Genomic DNA, 19286 nt, shown 5'->3' on the forward strand with positions numbered 1-19286 from the left:
TGGTTGTGAAGATCATTAGTTGATGCTTCATCTCCAGGTCCTCTGTTGACTGCGGTTATTGCGGCATCCATTTCCCTCTTATAGGTGTCGCGGAGGGTTGTGTTGATTGTCAGAGGGAATTCTAGGTGGTATTGTTATTCGAGCTCGGAGCACCATGCCAACGAGATAGTGATCCGGGTCTATATTGGCCCCCCTATATGTTCTGACATTCATCAAGGCTGAGAGGTGGCGGCGATCGATCAACACGTGGTCAATTTGGTTGAAAGTGGTCCCGTCTGGAGAGGCCCACGTATGTTTGTGGACCGCTTTCCGCGCAAACCAGGTACTTCCAACAACCATTTCGTGTGACCCTGCTAATTGAATAGTCCGCAGTCCGTTATCATTTGTTTTTTCTGTCTGTCGCTCCTCTGCAAATTCAAGACAAGGAATGCCAATTTCACTTGATAGTGGCTATTTTCACTAATATATGCTAAGGGGACAAATGCACACCCAAATCTCTTTATAAAATAAATACACAAAACCTTTCATACTTGAAGCGTCTAGCTTCCGGTTTCCCGACTTGTTTGTATCTGTTGTAGGTTAAGCTCATTTGCTAATAATATTAAACTCCGAGCGTGAAGCGTATGAGGTTAATTATTATCAATACAGTGCTTTCCATCAAGTTATTTATTTAAATGGCAAAAAAATAGAGGGCAATGGAATTTTTAACTACGTATACGAGGGAGCGTGATGCACTCATCGCTCCTGACATAGGGAAACACGAAACCTTTTATACCTGAAGCGTCAAGCTTCCGTTTTCCCGACTTGTTTAATAAGTTCAATTTTTCTGCAAATATTCATATTTCAACGGCCGTTTCCTTCTGTGCTAGAACTGAAATGATTTTTTTCTCAGAATATCTGGGGGGTTAAATGGGTTCAAACACAGATGGTAAAGTTCCCGGTCGCGTTTAACTCGGAAAGAGGCAGTGACGATCCTTGTCCATGTCTGGATCAAGTCCTTCTCACACCTACCAGTAATAGCCCTTGATAACCATTAGACAACCGTCGTGTAGCAAACAAACGTGAGCGGCGTCCCAGCACCCACTCTAACACAGAGACCGCTGAACCTGGCAAGAAATATAAATTACACTCACCAAACAAATGGAATATATATCCCAGACAGCAGACCAGTTGTACTGGAAAATCCATCCTTTCACGAGGTCGGTCCTACGGATTCAAGGGAGAACTTTTTATTGCACTTGATCGACCCTTTCAGTCGGAATTCCAGCAAACACATATCCTAAATAACAAAAAATACACTAACAAAGGAAGGAAAACCTAAAACTATAAAAGCAACTAGTAATGTGGCGAAAACACCTCAGGAAATGGAAAACACGGAAGGAAATGAGCAACTGCGTGAAAAGCTCAACAAGCTAGGGAAACTTACATTACAGCTTAGTTCGCAAATTAAAGAACTAGAGTAGAAAAATGAGATTCTCAAGAAAACAATTCAGTCTAGTTCACTCCCAGCCAAGTGCCGCCTCATGCACGTGCACCTCATGCACGATGCCATCAGTAATGTTTCTGAATTTTTTGGATGGGCTTCAGCTGTCCTTTCTAATTTGCATATTTCTCCCTTATCTGTACCGCTTCGAAGAAAATTCCTTCCTTTTACTAACTTAATTTAAAGCAATCGTACTTGTGTACTTTACACTAATAAACCATATTTTTTCAGAAATCAAACTATACTTGAGGAAATCCGTCAATGTACCCACCAACACCGCACAATCTCTCGCGTTTATGATACGGCCAAAGAAAGTTGGCTCGATTACAATAAAATTAACTGCAAACAGTCCCCTTGGAGGTGATACCATTGAAAAAATATTACGAGTCGAACCATCTGGTGTCACTGAATACGTGAACAAAGGCTTCCTCATGGACCTTCGTGGTAAACCTGAGCAAACCGAAAACATCACAATTGATGTTCCTCGAAATACTATCGAAGATTCAGTGCACATTGAAGTATCAGTGGTTGGAGATTTAATAGGGTCGACTATAAAAAGTTTAGATAAATTGATTCAACTGCCTCATGGATGTGGTGAACAGAATATGATCACATTCATTCCTAATGTTTTGATATTGAAATATTTAGAGGTAAGTTTATTAATGCTTTTGATATTTTTTAAATAGGATAGAATCAGAGTGAGGATAATTTCAAACCATCGTCTACCGATAAAAATATAGTGCGTTGACAGAACACCAAATCGCTGAATCTGAAAAAAAATGACGAAACTGCGAAAGTAAATCACGACTTTTGTTTTTTCTTTCAGAAATCAAACCAGCTAACTCCCGCAATCGAAATTCAAGCTAAGAAGTATCTCGATCTTGGATACCAACGACAACTTACCTATAAGCACAAAGATGGGTCATTCAGCGCTTTCGGTTCAACAGATAAAACTGGAAATGTGTGGCTAACAGCGTACGTAGCCAGATTCTTCCGTCAGGCTTCAAAGTATACTCAAGTCGATGAAGAGATCATCACGAATGCTCTTGAATTTTTGGCGAAAAATCAAGCGGCAAATGGAAGTTTTGTCGAAATTGGCACCGTCCTGGAGAGACAACACGCTTTAAGCATGGACAAAGGAGTTTCATTGACTGCTTTCGCTCTGTTGGCTTTTCTTGAAAATGCGGTAAAGTAAAATTTAATGCAAAGCATTTACATCCAATCGGGTTTACTTCTCTATTATTCTGTTTTTTCAGCTTCTCGAAATCATATTTTTAATATAAAATTAATTAAATTAAATATTCAGCTTTAGATTGAATATCCTATTCTTTCTCTTCATTAGAATCAACTTCCTAAATATCGGAATGTGATCAGCAAGGCTACCGATTACATAGTAAGAAATGCAGATACTAACGGAGATGTTTACTCATTTGCTGTCGCTACCTATGCTCTCCAAATGGCAGATCATAGTTCCAAAGGATCGTTCATCCAAAATCTAGACAGCCGCGCAACAACAGACGGTAATGCTATTAGTTTCTTACCTTAGTTATCACCGATACTAAACGAAAATATCTGCAATTAATTCAGCTGATAAGAAATGGTGGAGTGAACCTGTTCCTGACAGTGAAAAGAAGAGTCCGTGGTATTCGAAACCACGAACCCTGGACATTGAAATTACTTCATATGCTTTGGCTGCTTATTTGGAGGCTGGACTTATTACCGATTCATTGCCAGTCTTGAAATGGCTAATATCTCAGAGGAACATCAACGGAGGATTCGAATCTACTCAAGACACAATTATGGGCTTGACGGCTCTAATTAAGTTTTCAGAGAAGTTATCGTTTGAGGGTAGTAACGTACAAGTGGTATTTAGTTATGGCGATGGTGCTGAAACTAGGATGAACGTGAATGAGGTCAATTCTATAGTGCTTCAAACGTATACGGTGAGTATCGATGACATATAAGAGATTATTTAACATTTACAGATGAAGTAATTTAAATGCGGATTAGAATGAAACACAAATGTTATTTTTTCCTTCTGAGGGAGACAATAATTCCAATGGCCAAATTTCAAACTCCTTTCTTCCTTTCTAAACGCTGCATCTTTTCCCAATTATACCTATGCGACAACTGCCAATAAAAGTAGAGACTGCATTCAGAAAAATACCATCTTATCAACAATCTTTTTGCCATCATCGTGGCACTACAGACCGACGTCAGGCCCTGTCCGCCTGGCTCGTTGTCCTCCAATTAACTGGATCACATGGCTGCATCCTACAATCTTAGAAGCCTAGTTGTTGGTTGTCGTCCGTATATATTGTGCTCTCCCATCGTGCTCTCGGTCTTCCTCGTAGTCTCGCTCCGTCGACATGTCGTCCGTTTTTAACCTGTTTAGGGATGCGACCATCGCACATTCGTTGGGCATGCCCTGCCCATTGAAAGCATTATAGTTTAACGAATTTCGAGACTTCCAGCTCATGGTATTGTTCATACAACACATGGTTGTACCGGATGCGCCATTCATCACGGTCACGACTGGTGACTGGTGACGGTGACTGGTGTTGGTATTCATTGCTCGGATAGCGTATTCGAGTGCTAGGTTGAAGAGCGTCGGCGCCAGTTCATCGCCCTGCTTCAATCCAGCACGTGTTTCAAAAAGATCAGTCAACCTGTTTTAGATCCTGACCTGTGGGATGGAGTTGGTCATAGTGATCTTCGTCAGTCGTACCAGTTTAGCTGGTATACCAAACTGCAGCATTATGTTGTACAGTACCCCACGATCTATACTGTCGTATGCCTGCTTGAAGTCAACAAAAATTTGGTACAGGTCAACGTTATATTCCCAGCACCTTTGCAAGATTAGTGTGTGGTGTGTGTAGTGGGGCCAGGATCACCAATACTGACATCGATTTAGGTTACTTGTGTAGGAGCGTCAGGTGTCGGATTCAGAATCTCTTCAAAATAGAACACTCAGCGTTCGTTGCTACTGTCGGCATCGCAGATGATGTTTCCATCTTTGTCCTTGCAGAGGCTAGTCCTGGGTTGATAATCGTTCTTAATTTTATTCACTAGTCATTGTGTTTGTCTGGGGTTTCTATTAACTAACTCAACCGCGAAGATTTTGTTAGAGCTGATTCCCGATTGGTACACTGATGAGATTCTACGCTGATATGTTACCTTCTCCAAGTGATGGTCTGAATCGCAGTTTCCTCCTCGATAGGATCGTGCATCCAATGCATTAGACGCCTATCTTTTACCAATGAAGACGTGGTCAATTTGGTTAACGGTATATGTGTCTGGTGATTTCCAGGTCTGGTGTGGCCTGTGAATAGCTTTATATATTAGCAAGTGACGCCTTTTTGCGTTGAGTTTGAGGGGGCTCCCTATACATGCGAAAGAGGGGGTACATTTTTTTCATAAAATATGGTCATGGGACGTATCAAATGAAAGGTCTTGATTAACACTTTTGGGTGTTATTTCTAATACTAAGTGAAAAATAGGGGAGTGAGGGCTCGAAGTATGGGACCTAAGAAGTGATGAAATCTAAGTCCCAAAATACATCCCATTCCGATATCTGCGCAAATGAAATTAATAATGCTGTCATACCATATTTTCGAAATTTACCCCTAAGCACCCCTTAAATTCATTCTAAAAGTAATATAGTATAATACATTGTTTTGGAAAGTTTAAACGCAATCCGACTATTATAGGAGCATTTCACATAAATTTATTGCACTCTAAGCCATGTATAAACAGCGGGACCCATGGGAACATTTTCCACAGACAGACTTGTGTACATATATAATGAAGTTTGCTCTATGCGTACGTTAGTATCAGCGCCATTTAATTTACGCGCCCAGCTCCCGGTATCCCGACTTGTTTTATTATAAATATTGCCATCAGAGACTTTAAGGCTTGATCAGCCTTACCCATACGAATTAGATGACTCGGCCAGCACCACCTATTAAGTCGAATTTTTTTTTTGAAGAATACATCAAGACTGACAAGGTCGTTGTCTTGTACAGTGGCACCTTAATTGCTTTCATTTGCTATTTTGCGTTGTCGTCGATTTTGTTTTTGATGCTGATATTGCCACCATGTATTTTGCTTTGCCTTCTTTAATTCGCAGCTCAAGATTTCGCGCTACCCACTCGGCATAGGTGAAGCCAGTTGGTACATCTCGGGTTGTATTTCCCATTATAACAACATCATCAACAGTAGTAGTGATTGGGGAGTCCTGGAGAGCATAGTATGGGGCTAACCGGCCAACAAGCAACGTTATACACATCCATGCAGTTAAAGATCAAATTTTCTTCCTTCTTTCATTCTACTCACCTCTTGGTAAGACTTCTGTACTAGTTGCGGTTGCTACCTATATTTATGGAGTTGAGAACCTGTTGATTTTCACAGACTTCTTCGTCTATCCGCGGGGTTGCTTCTTCGTTCAATGGAGTTCGTGGTAAGCCTCTAGGCGTGCCCACGTCCTTGGAGATTGCATAAAGATCACTTGTGGATGCTTCATCTACAGGATATCCACTTCCCCATTGTAGGTGATAAGAAGAACCTTGTTGTAGTTAACTTCATTGTTTACTCCCACCTCATTGTCAGAAGTGCTTTAAAGTGGTGTTGTTATTTGAGCCCGAATTACCTTGCAACCAAGTGATCGGAGCCTTAATTGGGTTCGCTATCGATTGTGAAATTCAGCAATACTCAGACACTGCATGCGATTAGCATCTAATCAGAGGAGGAGTGGAGTACAATGGGCCATTACGGTCTAAGTACTCAGAAGTTATGCCTCCCCCAACTAAAACACACACATCAACATACTAGTTCAATGATCTGCAGTCTTATGTCGTTGGTAATTTAGTGCATGCTAATGAGTCCGACATGTCGCCTAAATACGGGCTTCATTTCTACTTATCTGTTGAAATCTACAAAATGCTCTTCCGACTCACCAGTTTCCTTTGGAGAGGAGTGTACATTAATTCGATTTCAATTTTTAGTCGACTAGAAAACCTATGCCTATGCACAAACCATTTTCTTTGTAGAATCCGTCATTGTGTGTGCGATCACGTCAGAGGCTTCGTGTGCCTGGTAGAATTGTCAACACACCCCAGCCCCAACCTGAAGGGCTAATTGGCATAGTTTGTTCGGTCTTAGACGCGAAGGCCAACCTCCATCTTTCTTCCAATGGAGATGTTCGTAAGGAAGGCCCAACAGGTTTTATTGTCTATCGTGGGTACTAATCCACGTTTTCGGCCTAGGATATGACTTGACTGTTACTTACTATCGGCTGGACTGATCTTTATGAAGTCGAATTTATACCGAATCTAGACTGGAATAGAACACTTATATTCTCGCAAGGGAAGGGTGCAGGGCACTTTGCGCGTTATGCTTGACGGTGAGACGATTACTTCTGGTGTAAAATCTCAGAAAAAGTCTCTGCTTCCATGATTATTATTCTATGAGATCTGAATTTTGGAGTTCCTTGTTATATTTAATGTTGAAATTGATTAAACTTCCCCAGCATTTTTGACCAAACTGTGGATCCGAAGAAGGAAATGTAAATACCATTTTGTTTAGAATACAGGTAATTATGGCCCGATCTAGAACTAATGGGATCGCTTAACAAATGAAATATTGGCAGTTTTAAAAAAAAAATCCAAAGGGGTCTCATTTATTTTTACCTAATCGAAAAATATTTTTACCTCGGAAAAAATGTCAACGAATCTCGGAAGTCTTAGTTTGGACTATAATGACGAGTGTTGCGATCATTGTGATGATCCTGCGAAAAATTAGAACCAATTTCAAAATCGACCATCCTGCAATAGTGAATTGCACTGAATGCCATAACCAGCAAAAGGGTTTCCGGGCAAGCGGACATTAAATCAACACTTCCTAGTTGTATAAACTGTTTGGCACCCTCAACATTCTACCCACAAATGCAAATACGAAGAGTGCGATAATCTGTCAGACTGAGAGCCACGTTGTTTACGAAAATACGATATCGTATATTAGTTAGACCTTTCACCCCCTTCAGTCAAGGCATGAAAGACGTCATCGAACGTTCCGCAATCTACTTTGAACCTCAAGTTCCTCTAACATTTCACCTCGATACAGCACGCGACATTTTGGGTCACCATCTGTCATTCTAATAATAGCTATTGTTTTCCCGGGAGTGTCCATGTAGCGTGGAGCGATCCACATAGAAGCAGGATCCCTGCTCCGTATTTTGTTCGTCAATGATCCCAAAGCTGTTAATGTGGCGGGTACGGCAGATTCAGAGCGAAAAAACTTTCTTTAATTCATTTAAGGATTATTTTGACGCGGCAGTAGAAAACACGCAAATAAGACCCCACTGGATTCATGATCAAGAGAAAGAGTGCAAAATCAATAACAATTTTTGTGTGTTTGATAAGGAATAAACATAAAATTTCGAGAATAGAAAATAGTCATACACCCCTAGTGACTGTTTATAGAATTTCAAATGAAAAGGTTTTTTGGTTTCGTCAGATAGCAGGAAATATGCGAGGATGTACTGACAACTTGGTCTTATCGCTATATCTGGAAAATCCATCTCAATGTTAGACAAAAGAAGTGGTGAATGCATTTAAGCAGTGTTCCCCTTTTATACTGTCGTGTCGCCCCAGTTGAAATCGAGCCTGAGAAGGAGTTACTTTGATTTTAACTGAAAATTTCCCAAGACTTCCAAGTCATGGCCCGGTTGCTCAGGTTTGAAATTGTTTTGGATGTATGATCCGTTTTCCATATGGTAATTTTAAATAATAACACCACAGCAGAAAAAGTTTGCAGGTTGTCGATGGCGGGTTTCAAAAACAATATTTTTGGAATAGGTGGACAGTGCTGGAACTATTATTATTCTAGATAATTTTAATCCGGTGAAGGTAACGTTATTCCTACTTTCATGGCGAGCCACGGAAATTCTGTGAAATTCTGCCTTCAGAGTGACTATTAACAAGTGGCCAGTGGCACGTTAGGCATCTAAGATTAGGGATGCGGACTTGTGACAATACTTAACTCCATAAGTCAAAGGTAAATTTAATTGCAGCAAGTTTTCTCTACTCGTTGCTGGATGAAAAGCGAGTACAGAGGGTACTTTTAGAAGAGACCGTTAGTTAGGCTAGTGCTTTTGACTGGTCTGTTCAAGTCAAGTTCTATGACAACTGGTCCACCGTTCCTTTAACCGAAGCTTCCTTGGTTGTCTTCTGAATTTTATTAGATTCCCATATCTGACTACAATTTCTGCTAGTGGTAGCTTGCAGAATGCGCAGTTTGGCCACAGTTGCAATGCAATTTCTTCGTGACTTTTTAGCATTCCTCAAGCGGATAGCCCTTGGTGTACTTAACGCATCTGCACAATGCGAAGGATCATGCATTGACCGTATACTTTCGCATTTTGAAGAGTAAAAAAACGTTGGTGTAGTTTCTAGCGTCACCTTCGTGCCCTTGCCCTTCAATAGTTTTCCTGTATTAATGTTAATGCGGTATTTTGAGAAGCACTTGACTTGAAAATGGACTCTTGGGAATCACTTACACGTTTAACAGTCACCTATTGCTATTTGTTCTTTTTCCGCGGGATGATTTCCGCGATGAACGGGAACAAAGTTGCTGCTTAACGTGCCTCGAGCAGTGTGAGGAAGTCAGTTTTGCAGTGTGCTGCTCATCGTTCATATCAGGGAATGCTGCCATCAGCACAGATTGCAGGAACTTCATGATGTTCCTAAATTTACCGTTCGTTTTGGTTAATAGCTTCGAGTGCGCTGCTCCTCTTTTGCCGCCATACTTTTCCATATTTAGCTCGTATTTCGGAGAACACGCTGCCCTCGCTTCATTTGTCGCTGGGTTTGTGCCGCGTGGGGCTGCTTTTCACCATAATCATTACCCCGAAGAATAAATATCTATATAGCACGATCTAATAGTTTTTTGCCATACTAAATAGAGGTTAGTCCTATTTTTAAGGCTCTGTGAAACAAAACCTTTTTAGAATCGATTTAATGTCCGTCTCGAAAACGGCTGAGTCGATTGTCACGAAATTTGTTGAGAACATGTGGGGTGTACATTTTTTAAGCAAATATGGTCATGTGGGGTATCAAATGAAAGGGTTTGATTAGTACTTTTCGAAACTGAATCTTATTTTTAATATTGGATGAAACACAGAAAAGTGGAGACTCAAAATGTGAAACAGGGCTCGTTCTCAGAACCTATCCAACATTATTTGAATCTGAAAAAAATCACAAGGGTGCATTTATTTGAAATCTGAAAAGTCAATAATAGTATATTACCATATTTTAGAAATTTACCGGAAAACACCCCTTTCTATCCTAAAACTACGGTATTCCGAATTGTTTCTTTATACAGTCGGCTCAAGTGTAAGAATGCTGTGTGAGAAGGTCCTACTTATCGCTTGAGAGGACCAGAAACGCTTTGTAGTGGAGTAATTTCTAATAATGTCTTTAATTAAAATATTAATACAAGTAGAAAACACTTGCCTAAGAAAAGGCTGACGGCAGCTCAAATAAAAGAAAGGATGATTGTCGGTTACGATGAATCTTGCCATTCATATGCAACCACAAAAACCGGTTTAAGTTGTTTCGTTGGGGAAAAGATAATTGAAGGATGACCCACGTGAAGGAGGCCCTATAACAGCGATTACCCCCAAAAGTATTTAATTTCCTCAATATTTGGTGTTAATTTAGCGTCGGCTAACAACTAAGAAAATTGCAGGAAAATTGGACTTTCGTAGTACATACACATTAAGGTACGACAAAAATTAGAGCAACTTGGGTTCCGAGAATTCTTAGTGTAGTTTAAAAGAAGCGACGAGTTGAATGTTGAATGAAATCCTTAGAGCTTCGCCCTAAGAACCAAAAAGCTGTTATTCCATCTAATATAACATAGAACATCCAAAAGAAATTCAATGGAAAGACTTCGAAAGCAGTACCAAAAAATCTAAAGTCTCCCAACGCACTAAGAAGATCATGGTTACAATGTTTTAGAATTGTGAGGGAATCCTTTCAACAAATTCCAAGGAACGTAATACAGTTGTAAACGCGGTTCATTACAGTGACTACAGCAGTTGTACATGGCTATAGTAGAAAAGAAACTAAAAAAAAATGTTCGGGGATGTATTATTCTTTTTTTTTTCAGCCTTTGTCCCGTTCACAAGCGGGGTCAGCTCGTCGTGATCGGTTGCGCCATTTGGCTCTATCAAATGCCTGATCTGGATGTAATCTCGAGGCTTTCAAATCCCCATCCAGCGTATCAAGCCACCGTTGTTTAGGTCTGCCTTTTGGTCGTTTACCATCGACTTCGATGTTCAGACCAATCTTGGCAAGCGAATCCTCGTTGACACGAATTGCATCACCATACCATCGAAGACGCCTCTCTCGCAACTTTTCCACGATCGGTGCAACCCCATAACGATCGCGGATATCCTCATTTCGGGTGTGATCTAAACGTGTGACGCCACTAGCCCAACGTAGCATCTTCGTCTCTATTATCGCAAGACGCCGTTCGTTGTCTTTTATAGTCGGCCAACACTCAGAACCATAGAGAGCGACTGGACGGACGATATTGCGTTAAATTTTAGATTTGAGATGTTCGTTGATACGTCGATCACAAAGAACACCAGTTGTGGAACGCCACTTCATCCAGGTTGCGTTAACGCGTGAAGCAATTTCATAACGGAGTTCTCCCTTGTCTGATAGCGTTGACCCGAGGTATTTAAATCGCTCAGATCTGGGCAGATCACTGCCGCTGACAGTGATTGTGCTTGTTTCATGGGGATGGGTCGTCAAAAATTCAGTTTTGTTTAAATTCAATCTGAGACCGTGTTGCACGAGGCGATCATTCCTTTTTTGAACAAGTTGCTCGACATCATTTTTGCTATCAGATGCTTGGAAAACATCATCTGCATGAAGCAGTGTTTAGGGCGCTGGACGTTGGATATCCCGTGTGAAGGTGTCCATAACAAGAACAGAGAGAAGTGGTGAGAGGGCGCTTGCTTGATGAACACCAACAGGGACACGAAGTGGTTTTGATACACCCGCCATACTTCTAACTTTACTTTTCGGATCGTGGTAGCGCAATTGAACCCAGCGCACAAGTTCTTCTGGTACTAAGTGTTGTCGTAAAGCATACCAGATGAGTTCGTGTGGTACACGGTCAAACGCTTTCTCTAGATCCGGAAAGGCAATGTAAAGAGGGCGATGTTTCTCACGGTGTTTCTCCGTGAGTAACCGCGCAGCGTGTATTGCATCAGTAGCTCCCCCGTTTTTGACAAATCCAGTTTGATTCACGGTTATTTCAACGGTTTCGCGAATACGGTTGTCAAGAATGCATTCAAAAATCTTCATGGTATTGGAAAGTAACCGGATCGGACGGTAATTTGAACATTGTGCTGGACTACCTTTCTTTTTCTACATTGGAACAGTGGTACTTGGTGTTCTTCCTTCCTGAATAACCCGGTTAAAGAATTCACTGAGCCACAGTGTTGGGTTCCAGCTCTTCGCTTTCCAGAGCTCAGATGCGATGTCGTCAGGTCCTGTTGCTTCCCCCGAGTCAGTTGCGCTGACTGGTGGAACTGGTTCAAATGTCGGCAATGATTGTGGAAGTGGAGGATGAGCAAATTCTTCAGTTGAAATCTGCTCGAAGTATTCTCGCCATCTATCCGTTGCGGCTCGACGGTTGGTAAGCAAAGTACCGTTCTTGTCATTAACGCAACAGAAGTGTTCGATATCCTGTGTGCGTTCATTACGGCTTTTAACAAGTCGATACAGATCTCTCTCGCCATCCCGAGTGTCCAGTTTATCGTAAACGTTTTTGAAATGGTTCGCTCGGGTGACGGCGACCGCTTTCTTTGCTTCACGGTTGGCATTCTTATAAATTTTCCAATTAGCAAGCGTTTTATCGTCGAGAAATTTGTGGTAGAGGCCTTTCTTTTCACGGACCTTCATTTCAACATCATCATTCCAAAGCCAAGTACCTCGGTTGATGTACTGCTTACCCGGCTTGGTGAACCCGAGGGTTACAGAGGCCGCTTTGTGGATCGTGTCTTTCATTTGGTTCCATGATTCTTCCACATTCTTAATGGTCGGCAATCGTATGAGTGAAATCGTTTCTTCTTTGTTCAAATCGCCACCATTTAATGCGTCGCAGGCCAGTGCGTTCCTCACGCTGTTTTATCGGTCGCTTAATTCGCAGGATGGCAATCAACGGCCGATATTGAAGTGCGATGGTCTCATAGGGAACGACTTTGCAATCAGTGACTGTGGCAAAATGTTGGCATCTTATGAGAATATAGTCGATTTGCGTTTTACTGTTCCCACTATAAAATGTAGGAAGATGAGACAATCGTTTGATGAACCATGTATTCATAAGCACAAGGTCACGGGTGTCCGCAAAATCGATTATACGCTCGCCACCATCATTGCGCGCTCCGAACCCCTTTCCACCATGGCACCTCTTACCGTCTGCCTTTTCACCCACATGACCATTAAGGTCGCCGGCAATGATTATATAATCGTCAGCAGGCACGTGACAAATCTTTTCATCGAGAAAGCTTTCAAGTCTTTTCAGCCAGAGAGCATCTTTCTCGGCATCAGGTCGACCTGTCTGTGGTGCATACGCGGTGAAGAAGTCAATAGTGCGATCAGCTGATATAATGGTGAGCTTCATCAGCCGATCATCAAATCGTTTGACTTCTCTAATGGCATCATGGAAACCCTCTGAGATGGCAATGCCAACACCATATTGAGTGTGTGGGTTACCAAAATAGAGAAGTTTGTAGCAGGGCGCGTCCTGCCGCGTCGACTGAGGTGGACGCCCTAGCATTTCTCCGAGGCTTGTGACTCAATCCGATCATCATGTTTGTAACGACATTCTATGCATTTTCTTGGTCGACCTGTCGCGGGGCCTGTCACCAAGAGAGATCAGGTAGGATTTAGCATAGTAGAATAACTCGAACTATACTCTATGTATCTCTTACCATGATTTCAGCATTTTATTTTTGTTTTACTGAGGATAGTACAGAGTACGTTGCCTCAAACCCTCCTCTTTTACCTGGGCTTGGGACCAGCATACTATGTTAATAGCATGGCGGAGTTGAATTATACTGTACTATTGCTTCTTGATAATTCCAATTCCAATCCAAATTTTCTAGTTTGCAGCTAAAGTTTGTGTCTTCATAAAAATTAACCACCACCTTACAGTCTTAATGTAGCAACGACGATTATTTTTTGTTCTATCCGATCTAAGAGGAAAAAAGTCTGGCGGAACTAAAACACTCTGCTGCTAATAGTTTTCGGTTGATAGTGGTGCTGAAAATTTCTTCTTGGGTAAGCACAAGTACAGTTTGTCGACAGTCCATTTCCATCTTGAGAGCCTGAAAAGCATCTGTTCTCCACAGTAGTCAGATAGTAACAATAATAATCGTTGGCGCAACAATCTAATTGGATCAGGGCCTTGAAGTGTGTTAGAACACTTCATTTAAGACCGTAATGGTACACTACAGGATTATAGTACCCTATGCGAATTCCTATCCTGATCTTTGCAAGTCATGACTATATGTCCACCTCAAGTGCCCTAAACATAATGCGGATAAATTTGATTTTGCTTTTCCGAAATTGTGTTGGATTCCTAATGAATTTTTCTTTGAAATTCCAATAGTTAATAGCTGGATAACTATTAGGCACCTTTTTCTTCACCGCAAAATACGCTGGATATTTTTATCTGAAGTTTAAATCTGGCCTCCACTTTGTATAATATTTCATTTAGGTTGATACCCCTCTTCCCTCACCATGTTCTTGGAGAAATTCTTAAAGTCTCTTCAGTTCAATTAACCTAATGCCCCATGTCCCTAAAAATTTCCACATACGGCCTACAGGATAGACCGCACACAGCTGGGAAGGAATTGCGCAATAAAACGATGAACCAAGAATAGTAAACTTTTCTATATGAAATTTGGTAAAGAATTTATCTTCACTAGCATTTGGGTTGCTTCTGCGTCTCTTTGTGTTAAGAACTTAATTACAGTATCACTAATTTTTATATGTTTCAGCTACCATCATCAGTACGTCAAGTAACAGTAACAGCCTCAGGGCACGGGGTTGCATTGGCCCAGATTTCGTATAAATATAATGTTAATGTCACCGGAGCTTGGCCTAGATTTTCACTGGACCCACAAGTAAATCGAATGTCCCACAGTGAATATCTTCATTTGTCTATATGCACAAGGTAAAGTTTAATAATTTGTTTACGCAAAAACAATTTATGCAGAGTAAATAGCTTATTCTGCTTAGATCCTTGGATTGAACTCCAAAAGAATCCAATGCATCTCGATACGCAGTTCAAATATTTTAAATTTCTCGATTCAGTCAATCTTATGTGTCTCTGTTTTCAGCTTCGTACCCACACCAGGAGGTGCCAATGAATCCAATATGGCTGTGATGGAAGTTTCTTTCCCTAGTGGATTTACAGTTGACTTGGACACACTACCTTCGTTGGAAGCGACCAAGCGTATTAAGGTAGGAAACTACTTACTTAGGTCCACCTTACCGCCTTTATAAATCTAGAAGAAAATTTCAAGAAAGGAAGAAAAAGATTTTTAAAATGCCGAGGATCAACAATGAATTTACAAATTCTTTTATTTCATTTCGCAGAAAGTCGAAACCAAAATGAGCGACACTGTGGCACTTATATATTTCGAAAGTCTTGATCGCAATGAGGTCTGTCCGACTTTGGATGCCTTCAAAACACATAAAGTTGCTAACCAGAAACCTGCTTCAGTTATTATCTATGATTATTATGACAACGGTAAGATATCTTTCTTTTCACTCTTCAACACTTTACTGATATCGTATATATTTACGGTCAACACTCATTTCTTACTTTTATAACAAATCTTCAATTTTATCTTTTAGTTCACAAAGCACGGATGTTCTACTCATCCCCGAGGGCAACTCTCTGTGATATCTGTGAAGGAAAAGATTGTGGTCCATCCTGTGCTGAACGAGCGGAAACTCGACAATCCTCTCGGGAAGATGAGAACGATGGTTCCAGCACAGATAATAAGTCAAGTTCTACGTGGATTTTGCCATCTATTGCCGTTATAATTATGTCAATATTAATGACTCGATTATAATTACTATAATTAACCAGTCTGCTTGCACTTTTTAAACCATAACAAAGAAAAAAGACTAAAAAGTACCTATACGTATGTAATATTAAAGCTAAAAGCATTTCAAAACGTATTGTTAAGGAAAAATAATTTTATGTTTATGATTTAGATTAAGCTTATATACTAATACAAGTAACTAAAGACTAGCGTCCGTTTTAAACTTGATGTTGGATAAGTATTTGTTCCCCAACGGATGAGGTAGGTAGGTAGGTATGAGTGGCCACTCCAAGGAGCCCAATTAGCGCTGTGGTACGCTTTTGGATGCCACAAATCCCCTAGGCTCATGATTACTGTGATAAGAACGGACAGAGTCCAGCCATCTCAAATCTTCAAAACTATCCAGTAGCATTTACGAAAGAAGGCGGCCCCTTCCTTCCTGAAACTAGAGATCACCTTGAGTTCCTCATAGAATGGTTTATTTAGAACCCCTGTAGGCCAGTGCCACAGCGCCGTCATAGTCTGCATGCCGTTACACTCGTCTCGCACAGAAGCTCTAGCGATCGGGTCTTGTGATAGGTTACCAAATCCTTCTTAACTTGGTGCAGATGGTGAGGCGTCTCCACCTGCAGTCAGCGGCTGCTAAGAAGTGCGAGTAGGTTCCGCTCCTGACAGTCGCCAGTGGGACACTGTTCGTGCTCACCGAAGAACTGCCAAAAGTAGAGCCCCGCCTGGCCAGTCCATCAGCTCGTCCATTTTCTTCTATGTTCCAATGACCGGGAACCCAGAGAAGAGACTTTAAGCGTGCCACCCAGCAGCAGTTCAGCACCAGCTACCGACAGGTATTTAGCATCGCCGGACGACTCGGCTACGCTGTGTATATATATGGTTTAGGATGTTACTATTTTTATAGGGCCTCGCTATTCAACAACATCTGAACTCACGAAGCTAAAACGTATTTAGGTGTAGAATTTGTATCGTGATTTGACGTCGGATACCAGTCGACACAGCTGAGAATGAGTACTTGAGTAAAATCAGGGTAATAATATCGGGCAAGCGCAATGCTGACCATATTGCCTCCTACAGTGTACTGTAGTGTATCATTATGGTTTTGAATGAAGTCCTCTAACACACTTCAAGGCCCTGATCCAATATAAATTGTTGCGACAACGAACGGAAGAACAAACACCTCATTCAAGGAAACCAGTACCGGTCCCTGTGATACCCCGGCTGTGACACTGTACTTTTTGGGGGCCCCATCCTCCCATACGAGAGAGTTTCTCTTCGAGCGGTAATCTTCCACCAGATTCGGAACATGCGCTCCCTGTACAGATTGAATGCTACGCAACAACTAGTCGACACCCTGTCCCAATATAAGGTTGATGTAACAGCGTTACAAGACAATGACTGGTTTCCTGGAGAAGAGTCACTACACCATATATTATAGTGGCCCTCCAGTAAACAAATGTAATTGGAGTAGGTTTCCTAGTCAGCCAAAAAATAACAACTGCTATTATCGGCTTTGAAAACTTAAGCGAACGGTTATGAACTTCGCACTTACGGGGCAACTTTAGAAATATAAGCCTCATTAACATTCTCAAAGAACGCGGGCACGCGCAGTGACTTATCACGAATTCCGTCGAGCGGAGAAGCGATTTCACAGACGGAAAAATAAAGCCTGGGAGAACCAACAAGTCTGTAAACTCGAAAAGTACAGGAATGGTAAACGACCAAAAGGCAGACCTAAGCAACGGTGGCTTGATACGCTGGATGGGGATTTGAAAGCCTCGAGATTGCACCCAGATCAGGCATTCGATAGAGCCAAATGGCGAAACCGATCACGAAGAGCCGACCCCGCTTGTGAACGGGACAAAGGCTGAAGAAAAAGAAGAACAACCGCACCAGTCGCGAAAGTTTTACCAACGAGTCAGGAGGATGAAGTCTTATACACCGCGAGATAAAGAGGGAAATCTAATTTCTGACAGAATGGGAATTTTGGAGCCATTGGTTGAGTATTTTGATGAACTACTAAACAACCACAACCTCGGCGTGTTGGGGTCCCACCAACTGAAGACAACGGACAAATACTGCCACCACCAGGCATGGAAGAAACAGTCCACGCAATCCAGCGACTTAAAATCATACGTCACCAGGAAACGATGCAAATACAACCGAATTTGTTAAATATGGAAGTAACCAACTACGCTAAACGGTTCATCAACTGATGCTCAAGGTGATGATTGGCAACGAGGCATTATCTGTCCTATAAATGAAAAGGAAGATACCACACAGTGCAGCGATTATAGAGGTATCATGTTTGTGGGTACCATCTATACGGTTTCCCCCGGTAATATGCTGGGCCGGATAGCCCCATAAGCCCAGAACATCATCGGCCCACACTAAGCAGGCTGTAAACCAGCCAAATCAGCAACAAATCGGATTTCCCTCCTCTCTGCGACTAGCGATCCAAAAATCTGTTCGAATATGGACATCAGTTGCATCATCTTTTCATCGACTTTAAGGCCGCCTATTATAGCATAGCCAGGGTAAAACTGTACACCGCCATGAGAGAACTCAGTATCCTGATGAAATTAATAAAACCGACTAGGCTGACACTGACCAATGTGCGAGGCCAAAAAAAAGGCACCAGGAGCACTCTCGAGGCCATTCGACATCGATCTAAAGAAAGCGGATGCCCTATCATGCGTCCCCTGGCCCTGGAAATCGTGATCCGTAATGAAAAGGTAAATGCGACGGGTACGATCCTCTTTAAGTCCATCCAACTACTGACCTATGCTATCGACACCATCGGAAAAACGACCCGACATGTACAAACTCCCTTCATCCAGATCGAGTAGGCGACCGGAGATCTTGGGTTGCACATTAATGAAGGCACTAAAAACGAATGAACCAACATCATAAAAACGCATTGGTGAAACGAAAAGAATAAAGATAGGAGACTACAATTTTGAGACAGTTGACAATTCCACCTATCTAGGATCGAAAATCACAACCGATAACAGCTATGACGATGAAATCGGCGTACGGTGGTTAGAAACCAACAGAGCCCATTTCACCTTACAAAAACTATTCCGCTCGAAACGTCTCCCCATAGGGTCAAAGCTCTTACTGTGCAAGACAAGGATTTTGCCAGTTCTCGTGTATTCCTCGGAGACTTGGGTCGTTAGAAAGAAAAATTGCGCACTCTTGGCCGCGTTCGAAAGAAGAATCCTCCGAAGAATTTTTGGCCCCCTATATGAGGATATACGATTCCGTAGCCTACATAAGGACGAAATCTATAAGCGATACCATGACCCTTAGGTTGTGAATAAAATCCGGCTCAATATGTAGCGGTGGGTGACTCACTCAATACGTGCGGATGAGAATGATCCAGTCCGTTCAGTCCATAAGGGTAAAATCTGTTGTGTAAAAGAAAAGGAACGCGTGAGAGACCCTGTCTGAGATGGAGTGATGGCGTAGGCCAGGACGCCAGACAGCTTTTGGGGATATCGAATTGGTGGACCTAGGCGCAAAACTCGGATCGGAGTTCCTGCTACAGAAAACTGTATTTTGAAACAAAGAGGAGCTCACACAGCGCACATGCACTAATAATCTTTTCTCCTCGATATATATTTCCTCGATATCTACAGGGGAGGAGCTGTAGCAGAT

General features: G+C 41.8%; 1 protein-coding gene across 1 annotated transcript in view; it reads left to right on the plus strand.

Annotated features, from left to right (window-relative positions):
- The window catches only part of LOC119661660 (CD109 antigen), a 62536-nt gene extending 46691 nt beyond the window's left edge, over nucleotides 1–15845 (plus strand). The window contains exons 14-21 of the mRNA XM_038071093.1: nucleotides 1715–2133; nucleotides 2310–2669; nucleotides 2826–3003; nucleotides 3071–3426; nucleotides 14562–14737; nucleotides 14904–15027; nucleotides 15163–15316; nucleotides 15424–15845. Of these exons, the coding sequence (XP_037927021.1) occupies nucleotides 1715–2133; nucleotides 2310–2669; nucleotides 2826–3003; nucleotides 3071–3426; nucleotides 14562–14737; nucleotides 14904–15027; nucleotides 15163–15316; nucleotides 15424–15644 (1988 nt within the window). The 3' untranslated portion in view covers nucleotides 15645–15845. The remainder of the gene's footprint in view (nucleotides 1–1714; nucleotides 2134–2309; nucleotides 2670–2825; nucleotides 3004–3070; nucleotides 3427–14561; nucleotides 14738–14903; nucleotides 15028–15162; nucleotides 15317–15423) is intronic.
- Nucleotides 15846–19286: the final 3441 nt, after the last annotated feature.

The sequence above is a fragment of the Hermetia illucens genome, chromosome 1, assembly GCF_905115235.1.
Source record: "Hermetia illucens chromosome 1, iHerIll2.2.curated.20191125, whole genome shotgun sequence".
NCBI lineage: Eukaryota > Metazoa > Arthropoda > Insecta > Diptera > Stratiomyidae > Hermetia > Hermetia illucens.